General features: G+C 41.3%; 1 protein-coding gene across 1 annotated transcript; it reads right to left on the minus strand.

The window, feature by feature from the left end:
• Positions 1-4,934: 4,934 nt before the first annotated feature.
• LOC109404901 (non-homologous end-joining factor 1-like) lies at positions 4,935-6,471 on the minus strand. Its single transcript, XM_019677855.3, has 5 exons — positions 6,196-6,471; positions 5,850-6,044; positions 5,625-5,763; positions 5,271-5,547; positions 4,935-5,203 (listed from the first exon to the last, which is right to left on the minus strand). Exons 1-5 carry the CDS (start codon positions 6,373-6,375, stop codon positions 5,023-5,025), a joined length of 972 nt encoding a protein of 323 aa, XP_019533400.3. The 5' UTR covers positions 6,376-6,471; the 3' UTR covers positions 4,935-5,022.
• Positions 6,472-12,565: the final 6,094 nt, after the last annotated feature.

Consider the following 12,565-nt stretch of genomic DNA (forward strand, 5'->3'; position numbering starts at 1 on the left):
AATTTCTTGGCCTTTTGGGTGGCCTATTGGCATAGTTTGTCGTTGCAGTCCTCATAGATACGTCGGTGTCTATGGGATCTGGAACTCTGGATTGATTTCCTTGGTAAACGTGAGCTGGTGGCCTAAAGGGCTGTATTGGTTGAGGGGGGCGGTATTGTTGTTGAGGATAAGGTTGTTGTGGGGGCCGATATTGTTGTTGAGGATTATAGTGTTGTGGTGGATAATGTTGTGGAGGTGGGTAGAAAGGTTGAGGGGGGCGTTGTTGTACTTGAATAGGCCTTGGAAGGGAATACATCGGTTGCGTTACCGGAAAACGCATGTTTGCTCGCGGATTGACATTGACAGTCTTAAAAGGTATTACAGATGGATTGTGTCTGGAACTGGAAACGTTGTCGTAGATTTTAGGTTTTATCAAATTTCGCCTGAATTCTATGTTCTGAAATGTAAGGCAGTACGAATATGCCGAGGCTATAGAGTCGACATTGGCATTTTTTAGGAATTTGCCCACCTCGCCATCTAAACCTCTAATGAATGCATCTACTGCTTTTCTGTTGTAAAGTGCAAGAACTGATCTTGCTGCCTCCGGATGGGAGAATTGCGGGTCAATTGAAATGCAATTTGAAATTAATGACTGAATATTATTAATCTCGTCGTAAAAATCTTTTAAGTCACGTCCTTTTTGGAAAGAACTTGCCAGTTGATAATCAAGCGTGGCCAAATCTCGTTTTTCGCCATAGTAAGTGATTAGAGTACGCTTGATTAAATGCCAGTTGCAATTAACATTGGATGCGACCAAAGCATTGTGGGCCTCTCCCTTTATTTTCCGGCGGATTGTTTTACAAATTGCATGGAAGGTATTTCTTTTAGCAATTGTGGCATTTCCTCTAGGTGTGTACCACTCTACTAGACCGCCTGCGTCTTTGAGCCATGAATTTAAGTCTGTGGGATCACCGGTAAATGATGGCAAATCCCTAACGAGATCCGGAACTTTTTCGATCGAATCTGTATCGACCGGTGCTCCATTTTCGTCAAGAAAATAAAGGGGTGGATCGGAATAATCTACTGGCTCTGGTGGAGCAGCAGCAGCTTCTAAAGCCGCAAGTCTTGCAGTGAGGGCTTCGATTTGCTCCTCCATATTATGTAATTTGAGGTTTCCAAAGGCAAAAGTTATTTCTTCAATCTTGAGGAGAATCAAAATGAAAAACTGTCAAAACAAAAATATTCACTTAATAAAAACAACGAAAATACACTTGCTCAGGGGAGGAGAAAAAATGCAGCTTAAATTATTTTAGTTGTTCCTGAGTAATATAAAATTTGCTAAAAGGAAGGGGAGAAAGTCACTGTCGAAACAATTAAATTCACTCTATAAGAAAAAAAAAGCACTGGAAATTCACTTTTTTCACACTAAGGAGAAGAAAAAAAATGACAATTTAAATTATACGTTGGAATTTTTTTTTTTTTGAATAAAAATCTACTTCTTCTTCTTTTGTGATTTATTTTCGCACTAAATACACTATTCACTTTGTGTGATATATTTTTTCCTTATTGGTTAATTACTTACATAATTTTGAGCATCGTACGGGGACGCCGTGCGACTGCGGGACTTGGTTCCACAACTCCTGTGACTCTAACGGCAGGATGAAGATGGTCGGGATCGCGTGCTCAGGATAAGTCCTACTACCTCCCTTTGTTCCAGCTCTGCCGGGTGCAGTGAGACGTGCTGGGGTGAGACCAGGTTCGCTTCCGAGCGCTCCCAGTGTGGTGACGTTGTCCTTTTTGGTAGCGAGTTCTCTTCGATCGCCTCTACTCGGGGGTCCTCCACACGGCTGCTGTGCGGTTACGCTCAATTTCGGATCAATCGGATATGATGTTTCACTTCACTCCACTTGTCTTAATCTACACTTGGTTCTAACACTGTGTACGATTAAGTTTGTCTCTTGCACGATTGAACTTTCTAACGAACCGGGTCCCTATTCGGGCGCCAGTAAATGTTTATTCGAAATGGGAATCGAAACTGAATGTTAGTTCTTAGATGCTACCACTTTTTATTAACTCTAGGATTAGTTGTTGTCTCTTTCTCCATGCTTCCCTGGCGTGGGAATCAACTGTGGCGTGGCGTCCTTCAGATGCGTGTGTTACCGATCGGTCGTCCAGAGGGTGCGTACGTGATCGGTGCACTCTCTTCATGCAGGTGCGTGCGATGGCGTAGGTGTGATAATGAGATGCGGTCGGTTACAGATGCAGGGCTTTCTGGGAATCTGTGATATTTTGACGAGCCAGTGGGAATCGGTCGATTTGGTGTCCCTTCGTTGCGTACGTGATCGATGCAGGTGTGTTATTCGATGCAGGTGCAGGTGATAGCGTGGGTGTGATAATGTGATGCGATGTCTGGATGCTTTTGGGTTGTGATGCTTCGAAGAATCCAGGTTGATTAGGAATTCGGGACGATTCTCGGCAGTTGAGGTTTTACGATGCTCGTCCGGTGAGAATCGTTTCGGTTGATGGAATCTGATGCTTGGCGACAGCTTTATGATTGTCATCCGGTGAGGTTGGTCTCGGCTGATGATAACTCACATAACACCCAGTGGCCCAGTGGAGAATTTTCCGTTTGACGAAAAGTTTTCCCCGACTGGAGCGGGAATCGAACCCACACTTCGAGACTTACGAAACGCCTAGATGACTGACGCCTCTAGCCGCACGGCCACGAAGCCCACAAATCTTATTCAAATTGTAAATGCATTACAGAGCTCGCCCTCCAGTCGCAGCAAAATTTTGCGCAATAATTTTAGACGCAAAAGGGGATTTTAAAAAAATGTTCGGGGCTGATGCGCTAAAATTTTAATTCCATACAACGTTGACTCATCCTAGGTTATCGAAAAAGCCGCGATTTGATGTGTCGCATGCATGGGGTTCGGTTTCCTTCCACACTTGACCACTTCCCGAGGAACACCCGGAACCGACACTATTAGTTTTCCCAATTGTGATCTGAGATGTTTTTTCTTGTTATTCGTTCATCAGGATACCTAAAAAGCCATTTGATGTGTCGCGAATATTGGTTTGGTTCTTTTTTACATTCGGCCACTCTCCGCGAGACAGATGAACAAGTAGTTTCTAATGTGGGCTTAGTCTTGTTTCTTGCTAACCGCACAATGAGGTTATTGGAAAGGCCTCGATTTGATGTGTCGCATGTATGAGTTTGCTTCACTTTCATATTTGGCCACTTCCGGTGGACACCCGGAACCGGTTCCGGAATGCTACCGGTTCAGTGAGACTATTGTCCTATTTACCGTTCATCAGGTCACAGAAAAAGCAGCGATTTGATGTGTCGCATGCATGAGTTTGGTTTATTTTTATATTTGGCCACTTCTGGCGGGACACCCGGAGCCGGTTCCGGAATGCTACCGGTTCAGTGAGGCTATTTTTCTGTTTACCGTTCATCAGGTCATAGGAAAAGCGGCGATTTGATGTGTCGCATGCATGAGTTTGGTTCACTTTTATATTTGGCCACTTCCGGCGGGACACCCGGAACCGGTTCCGGAACACTACCGGTTCAGATATAGTCTGCGACTATTTTCCTGCTTACCGATCATCAGATAATCGAAACTGCCGTGGTTTGATGGGTCGCATGCATTGGTTTGTTGCATTTTCATATCTAACCCCTTCCTGGGGAACACCTAAATGGCCATAACTCCGGAACGGCTGGACCGATCTGAACCATTTTCAATAGGAAACAATGGGACAATATGCCGCGTCGAATGAACCATCGGTCGTTGAAATCGGATCATATTTACTATCTAAAAATGAGGTGACCTTTTTGTACACATACACACACACATACATACACACAGACATCATCTCAACTAGTCGAGCTGAGTCAATTGGTATATAAGACTTGACCTCTCCGGGGGCTCTATCCAATTTTGGTTTTTGGAGTGAACATATAGCCTTTCGGTACACCTTGGTGCACGAGGAAGGCAAAAAGACATGAAACAAAGGGGATGAGTGTTATACTTATGACACACATGTGATACAAGAATCACTGTACAATTGCACTTGAAATGAGTGCCATACTGAAAATTCTCTCAGTTCAAGTCAGTCTTGTTAGAATTTTCTTGACACTGCGTACCGTTGTACAGGAATCACACTCGTATCACATGTCTGTCTGGGGTATTAAATAGCCATATTCTAATGAAAGGCGCCTAAGCTTAGGGTGGCCATCTTGCCCCACAAACCCCTACATCGTCAGCGGATGACCGAAGGAAGAAGAATCAGTGATTGAATGTGTGAAGCTTTTTTTTTGCGTTCTGGTCTGAGTTGGTCGTCCAAAAAGGCGTGATTTTAAGGGGAAGTCGCACAGTAGTACCACGTGAAAACCGTGCAGGGATCCTGAAGCTTCTTCGTTATAGCCAAATTGACTTGAAGCACATCGAAATCATTATCAATTAATCCAAAACTTTGACCAGAAGTTCATTTTAGCATGAGAATTATGAAACTGACTTGACAAGTGGGATTCGAGACTATTCTAAAATATGAACATGTCTACTGCCCAAGTGTCTCACAGCCTCGAGCCGAACATATGGCATAGGCGATATGCCCCCTCCAAATGTTCTGTATGACAATAGGCGTTATGTCAAACGATCTAAATCACTGAGTATGACTTTATGCCAAATGACACATACCCTACTGGGCTGTGGATGGGATCTGTTGTCCATTGTATTACGTCCGACAATAGGTTCGACGAATGAATTTGGAGAAAAATCGATTATGAGCGTCAGAAAATTACCCGGGTACCAACAGCGCTCAAAATACCTATTTTCTCCTTTGCCCAATCACATCTTTTTCTTGTACATATCCCTAATGTTATTCCTAATATATGTTCTGAGTATTGATTGTGAAATTATCATGAAAAACAATTTTAGACAATTTAATAAGCGTAAAATTTACAACGGCTATTGCCAATATATTAATTGGATACAAAATGCTAAATCAAACATACAAACTGTAAAATACATAAACAGTCTTCTATAATTTTGTAATTTTCCTTATTTTTACCAATCCTGAAGTATTGTTCAAATCATTTCTGTTTATGGTGGATTGACTAGTGCTCAGTACCTCTGCCTTATCGTCATCATCTTCCTCATCGTATTGACTAGCCTGAAGCCTTTTCAGAGACATCGATGACGCCGAAATTGATTTCGGCAATCTAAAAAAGTTAAGTTTAAACTACCTATAATGACCAAGATTGAGATAAACGGCAGCACGCAACCAACCTTTGTTTAGCGAATATCGCTTCCAACCCTTTGGCACGGCCTCCGGGACTTTTCCGGGTCGGTGTCAGTATGGTCTTGCTCAGCTTGGGCGAGTTTTTGATAGGACTGCCTCCGGGTTCGGTAGGATCTTTGGATTTTATTTTCAAATGCTTCATCAGATTGAGCCGACGTTCTCTGGTTTTTATTAGATCTCGCATTTTTAGGCCCTCCGACGAAGTCGACAGTGGAAATGTTTCGGAGAACTTGCGTTCGTCGAATTTGTCTGTCGCTACTAGATCTGAAAAGAAGATAATGGTTAACATCCATGATTCCATCAATCCTGCATTGTCAAGATATTATTTAAAAAAAACCTACTTCTTTTGAGGACTGCTCCCTCGACCTTGTATTGTTCGATTTCGATATCCTTTTTGAGAATTATGTCCTTCAAGGCACAGTTTTCCTCATACAGCATAAGAATCGTTCGCCATGTGGGCAAAATTATGTTTTCTGCAAGCTGCAAGGAATTTGAAATCAGTATATGTGATATACATTTTGCTAATTGATCCTGGACCGCATCGATCAGTAATCGTCAATACAAACCTCATCGCTGGTGGCCACTTTAAGCCGCAATGTAAACGTCACCGGAATGCCTTGCACGTAGTACTTCAACCGGAGCGATAGGTCCCCGCCGATGGAGTCTTCGCATCCTTGACTAATGCTAAAATCGTCAGCTTTGCGGGCGAGAAGCGTTTCGGTAACGACCGCCGCAGTGTACTGTATGATGCAATCATTGGTCTGGAACAAGATTGGAACGGTTAAGCTTAAATCTCCACTGATCCGCACATCACCGCTTGGGAGCCACTGCAGCACCAAAACAGTTGAGTGCCCGAGCAGAGCCCTTTAAATTTGAGTGCCGTCCCTTTTATTGCCCTTTAACAGCACCTACCTTTTCACGTTCGATCAGGTCTTCCACGGTAATCGTTTCGCACCAGAGCTGATTCAAATCGAACAGATTGCACTGCAGAACAAGCTTCCTTTCGTGTTCTTCCACTGTGGTTTGCTCTCCCGCAACTTTCCGCACTTCCACCACATAATGCTTATCGTTTATTTTTAGGAATTCTAACATTTTAGGCCGACACAGTACGAGAACAAATTATTGCACAAAAATTAAAAACACGATAACGGCGCACTTTGTTTTGAGAGATGAGTGACTTGTCACGAATGGAAGAGCAAAGCAAAATTCAAAAAGTTGGACAAAGCTGTCAGGGGAGCTTTCACCACATCGAAGCGAAAAAGCTGCTAGCAGTGGTGAATAAAAAGGGGAATACTGCCAGTGATGCCATATTCGCGGAAAATATTTTATTCTGCCTCTCGAGAAAAACTCGAAGGAAAAACCAGAATATGGCGATTACCTGCACTCAGAAATAAAAGTATACATGGAATTACTATTATTTATGCATTTTGTATCCGCATCTCTCTCACTCTCTTTCTGTTTTCATACTATCTGGTGCTTCACCTGGGTTGACGAAACACTTCTCTTCAACCCAGGCTAAACGGCAGATAGCATGAAAACAGAAGGAGAGTGAGAGAGATGCGGATACAAAATGCATAAATAATAGTAATTCCGTGTATACTTTCATTTCTGAGTGTGCCTCTCACTTCCGAAATATGCGAGGCATGCACTTCAATCGGAATCGCTCAAGTAATTTTCGTTCAGTGCATTATTTTTCCGTGACCGAAATCAAAGAATAAGAATATCAAGAATGCTCACTCCGCTGATGCTCGGGGGGACACTACCGCAGCGCTTTCTGCGGATGAAAGTTCAACCTTCATGCAGTAGTGTGTGTTACTGATTGTATGCTGATACCAAAACACACGCACACCACCTTCTCTTATGACAAATCACGAACACTTTTTTAAAGAGTTTCCACCTTCATACGCTTAGAGAGCGCCACTTGTCTTGTCGCTTGACGTTTATATAGAAAAAGCCAAGAGATCCCTCATAAACCAAAACCGTAATAGAACCACATGCACAATAGTTTATATTCCACCAAAAACAGTAACGGATATGGTTTGATAAACCATAGATGGACTGTACTGGGATAAAGTTTCGACCTCAATGGCTACTGTTTTTAGAGACTCGACCATATGAGAAACGGGTCGTTAAGAATGTTTACCGTTCCAAAATCGCAATTTTCCCATAGAAATTTTGTTCGTCAACTGTACTGAGAACATAGCCAGTTTGGTTCCCCTAATAGAAAAATATGATACAACGTGCTTAACAACCCTTTCGGGCTATCATCTTGATGATACAGGGAATGTTTCAATCATTCCCCCTATCAGTAGTGTATAATACATTTTTATTAGGGTCATGTCCCAACTAACAATCGCAAGCCACAAACAAGCATGCATGCTGAATTGTTGCTTTATAATAGTAATGATAGCTGAACTAAAATAATGCTGTGCAAATTACTGTACAAATGTTTTTTCAATTGAAAAAGTAACCAATGTTCAACCTTTCGTATCGGTGTCAACAATTATAAATTTAAACACTTTTCAAGCGTTTAATAATATTTTTATTCGATTTGCAGTTATTTCTTTACAAAATAGTTTAACAAGACCTTTTTCTGCCACTTGTCAAGTACATGCAAAAATTAGAACATGTATCTGTATAACAAGGGGGAGTCGCTGAGCACATCTTTACTTGTGCCAATTATTTTCAGTGTGCCAACGGGTATTGAATTGTGCCTCAGTGTGCCCCGAAGTGCCACTGCTTGATGATTCAGATTTTGCTTGGCAACTACCAAGACAACCAACTGTTTGTTTTCATTTTGCAGGTCAAATGCGCATGGTTGCCTAGTTTTTTCACCCAATCTCAAGTGTCAAAATTGTGCCTCAGAGTGCCTCGGTGTGCCACACAGCGTATAAGACGGTGTGCTTGGCACCTCTTGGCACAATGTTCCAAGCGACTAGCCCCTTGCTGTATAATGTGTTTTTCACAAGTCAAATAAGCGCTTTCGTTTTATCATACTTCGACTCAGTGTACAGGATGAAAAACACGTGTTTTTTTACTGAACAGCAGCTGAATTAACGTGTTCTTCAGTTGTTAACCATAAACAGAACATTATTCACCACTGCTGAATAGGAGTCAAAGTGTAATCATTATACAACCACGGGAAGTTTATGTTTTGATTTGAGCGCTTCAATTCATCATCTCTAGGATGGCGCAGATAGGAAGGCAAGCGGCTGGCAATCGATGGGTCTCGAGTTCGAATCTAGATTTAGGTAAATTTATGTGTAGTTATTATTTCACAATATTTGTTCACAGCATTGAGTTCCAATCATAAACTCTCGTGGAAATAGAAAAAAAAATGCATTTTGTTTATTTTTAATCGTTTTTGCTAAAGCTGAATAACAGCTTTAATATATAGTTGTAAAACGATTTAACAACAAACAGTTCAGTTGGTGCACAACACTAAGCTTTTTAGTTTCTCCAAATTTGTGTGAACCTTGGGGCAAGACACTGTGCTGGAGAGTACATTTTCCGTCAAAGAGTTGCTCAGAATTTCTCCGGATTGCTCCCGTTTTTACATGGGTGTTGCCTGATTTATCGCAAAATCAAAACAATATTGCCCGATATCACGCTTTTCTTGCAGTTTTAGGGGTGTTTTTCGACAAATTTCGTCGATCATTGGTGAAAAGAGTTACTCAGAATTTCTCAGAGTTACTCTCGTTTGCACAGTGTCTTGCCCCTAGGTGTGAACAAAACCCGAACAAAGGTTGTGCCTGAAAATTATCCAAATGTTATTCAGCATCATGCTGAATCAATTCGTCATAAAGGTGCTTGTTAAATGAGTGATTGTTAGTTGGGGTATTGATTACAAAATAGTTGGAGCTATGGTTTCAATATGTTTTAACCGTTATGAATAAAGCGTGCGTTCGGGGGTACCGATAATTTAAAATTTATTAAACTTTAAAAATTAAATAAAAACACACAATTAACTGAATAATGATCAATTATATAGTATTTATTTTTTAATACCAGTTAGTTAAGAGATCATCTTTAATCAACTTTTTTTATGGAAGTTCAGCATGAAAGACACTGCATTGGCTCTAAACAAGGTTCGGAACAAGTTCGGAATCACTTTCGAGGTGTCGATTGAGTACGATGATTTTGATGTTGAAGTCCGGAACAATCGTAACTGTGGCTTTTATATTGAATCCTGCCGCGTGGGTGAGTACTGAGCATCCCTGTATGATCGGAATTCTCTTGATTCGGATCGTCCTTCAGATCACCTTTGGAAGAAATTTTATCGGTAAGTTTTCCGCTTTTACTGAAGCACTAGGAATACGATGAAACACTTACCTTCACATATGATTATTAGAACGCACATCTTCGTTTAATTTGATTCGTCTTTTTGATCCTTGAACTGGCAAATAACTTTAAATAGGCTCCAAAAGGCCTATCTCAATTTCTGCATAATTCGATCAAGCATTGATTAAAACGACATGTTTACTCATTTTTTAAGTATTCCTATTAGGTAAAACACATAAAATATATTTTCAAAAATTTTAAGATTTTTTGCAACACTCCTTGTTTAGCACTCAATTTTGGATAAATTTTGTTTACCGTGTATGTCAAACAGGAACATTTGTTGTCAAAAGTGAGCCAATGTGATGTCTTTTGCAACACGCCGTTTCACTTTCGTTACGTCAAGGTTGACCTCGAATGTCAAACAAGACCTGCTCATAAATATTTTATTTTCGATTTCTGGTGTTCGATTTGAATAGGTCGTATGTTTGCTGTGATTCATATGCAGATTCGACCTATTCAAATCGAACACCAGATTTATTAACTATTCTGTCACTGTTTAAGATCGGAAAAAATACCATTGAGATCAGAAAAGCATGCTCTTTCGTATTATGCAGCAAAACCGGGAAAATATTTTTCATATTAGGACCCTATTAAAAGAAAACAGCAAATCAGAACAATCCAGAGGAGCTAATGAAAACAAACATGGCTACCGATCACCTCGGATAATGCTGTGCTGCCAGACGGACCAGACGAAGTGGATGGACATCAGCATCTATGGTATTGCGCGCAAACCCCAAAATTTTATTCCCACCTTTGGGTTTCCGCGCCGAAGACCCAGCGCCAGATTCGGCGACAAAGAAAACTGACAGCAGTCGCCGGACAGTTGGCAATCCTGATATTTGACGGCGGCCGCCCGGTAGTCATGGGAGTGGATTGTTGTCACGCAAATAGATCTTTTCGCTGAAAATGCATGTGTATTGAGTTATTGTTGACAGATTTTCTGCAGTGTTAGTGTGAAATTCAGCGATCTTCTGTATCGCGTAAGCCTTCGCTGGAAGAAAACGTCATGTTGTTCAGCGAGGCAAGGAAAATTTTCAGTGAAAAAAGCAATACTTCTTATGTTCGGAAAAGTCTCTTCACAGTGGGATGATTCCCAACAGTAAATGGACAATAGTTGATGATGTAACAATATTACTCAATCCCTGCTATGTCGTTCTACCATAATAAACAGACCATACGCGGAATGTATGATAAATAGGTGACAACAAAAATAATGGTAATGTTAATTTTCGAACCGTTTTAGGTATGGTAAATTTCTATGCGGGATGGCATTCTTTCTATTTTATTCTTTGCCGAAATTGTCAAGAAATTTAACACAGCAAGCCCCATTTGATTTGACGTTTCAGCTCCGTATTGTGCATCCCAGCCTCGATCCCAGCTTAATCACTCAGATGCTAACGATCGCAACCAGCCGTCGTTTATCGCGAAAATATTGTGCCCCGTTTGATTTGTATACGGTGGCTAATTATCCATGACAGCTCCCACCCGGTGGCTGCAGAAACAGTTTTAGCCAAGGTGCACACCGTGTGTAAATAATACGGGCGCGGTCTGGCGCGATCTGATGCTGCGCGTTTGGAACGCAGCTTGTTGAGAATCTAAGATAAGCACGACAATACTAGGATCCGGAATAAAGCGACATGGGGTTTGACAGCAAGCACAATCATTTTACTGAGCCACTCTTGTCGTTCATCACAAATACATCCGAAAACATATGTCACTTCACGAAACCTACGTGCTTTTGTTTTGAGCGGGAACATGTTTTCTTTTGTTTTGCCTTGCGATTATCACTGCGGCTGTGGGCCTCGTGGGCGTACGACCGCCGCAGGACTAATAAATGATAAGTGCGACAATAGGCCATATGAATAAAGCTGAGTAAATACTCTTTACTCAGATCTCTGTGAAGATTCACAGAGATTTGTTCCACGGCTTCACAGAGATTTAGTAAAGAGTATTTACTCAACTTTATTGATATGGCCTAATAAACCCAATGATTAAGTCACAGACAAACAGACGTCTCACTCTACTCACTTCTCATCGTTACCCTTTTTAACGATTAGTTCAAATATTTTGTAGTTTGCAAATCGCTCGGTCACGGCGCTCGCATCATTTTTGCTCCTGTTTGACGTTTGCTCACTACTGCCACCTACTGAGTGATTTGCGTAACACAGATTGGTTATTGCAGACTACATCTCAAATTGGACTATCACACTTTTTTTTGGTACGTCTAAAAAGTGTGATAAAAGTGCACATTTGACTCGGATCGTCTCGACGTCTTCGGTGCACTTCTTCCTGCATTTACAAGGAATAAGTGCACCGAAGACCTCAATTCGATCCGACGTATCCCTGCGCTGTAATCACACTTTAAAGGTGTGTGCACACTATTGTGTCAGTCCAATTTGGGTTGCAGTCAGCAATAGCATTGGGCGATTATGTTTTCGTGACGATGATTTTTATCGCAATTTGTTCCAAGTGATACGTCTGTTTGTCTGTGATTAAGTTTTAAGAACTCAAATTTGGCCTAAAGCCTAGTACGCACCTGGTAAGAAAAGCACTCAAGAAAAAATCCCTCTCAAAGGAATTTTGACAACTGATTAGTATGGGAGGAAATGTCAGTTTTCCTTGGGGAATAATTGAACGGAACATTTTTCCGCAAGGAAAAGTGACAGCTCCATTTGATTTGCCCGGCAGGCGTTACGAGCGTTACACAATTTTCATTTCTTTTCAGCTGCGGACCGCTCAAGAAATTTTGACAACGAAATCATTTCTTGACCGTTTCTTGTCCTATCCTTTTCCACAGTACTTTTGAGGTGCGTACTACACTTAACAGCTTTTAGTTTTTAACAAGGTTTACCAAATCGAAGTCGTCGCTAGAAGCACATGCTAAGTTGCAGCTGCGAAGTAAATTTGAATCTATTTTTTCTGTTGCGCATCATTAAGCTAA

This window comes from Aedes albopictus, chromosome 1 (genome assembly GCF_035046485.1).
Source record: "Aedes albopictus strain Foshan chromosome 1, AalbF5, whole genome shotgun sequence".
Lineage (NCBI taxonomy): Eukaryota > Metazoa > Arthropoda > Insecta > Diptera > Culicidae > Aedes > Aedes albopictus.

What these genes read in the sequence shown, in the direction of transcription:
- LOC109404901 (XM_019677855.3), bottom strand. Translation starts at nt 6,375, where the DNA reads ATGTTAGAATTCCTAAAAATAAACGATAAGCATTATGTGGTGGAAGTG. An exon ending in ACCTGATCGAACGTGAAAAG is followed by an intron (nt 6,045 to 6,195) that starts GTAGGTGCTGTT and finishes ATCTTGTTCCAG; the next exon opens with ACCAATGATTGCATCATACA. An exon ending in GGGAGCAGTCCTCAAAAGAA is followed by an intron (nt 5,548 to 5,624) that starts GTAGGTTTTTTT and finishes TCTTCTTTTCAG; the next exon opens with ATCTAGTAGCGACAGACAAA.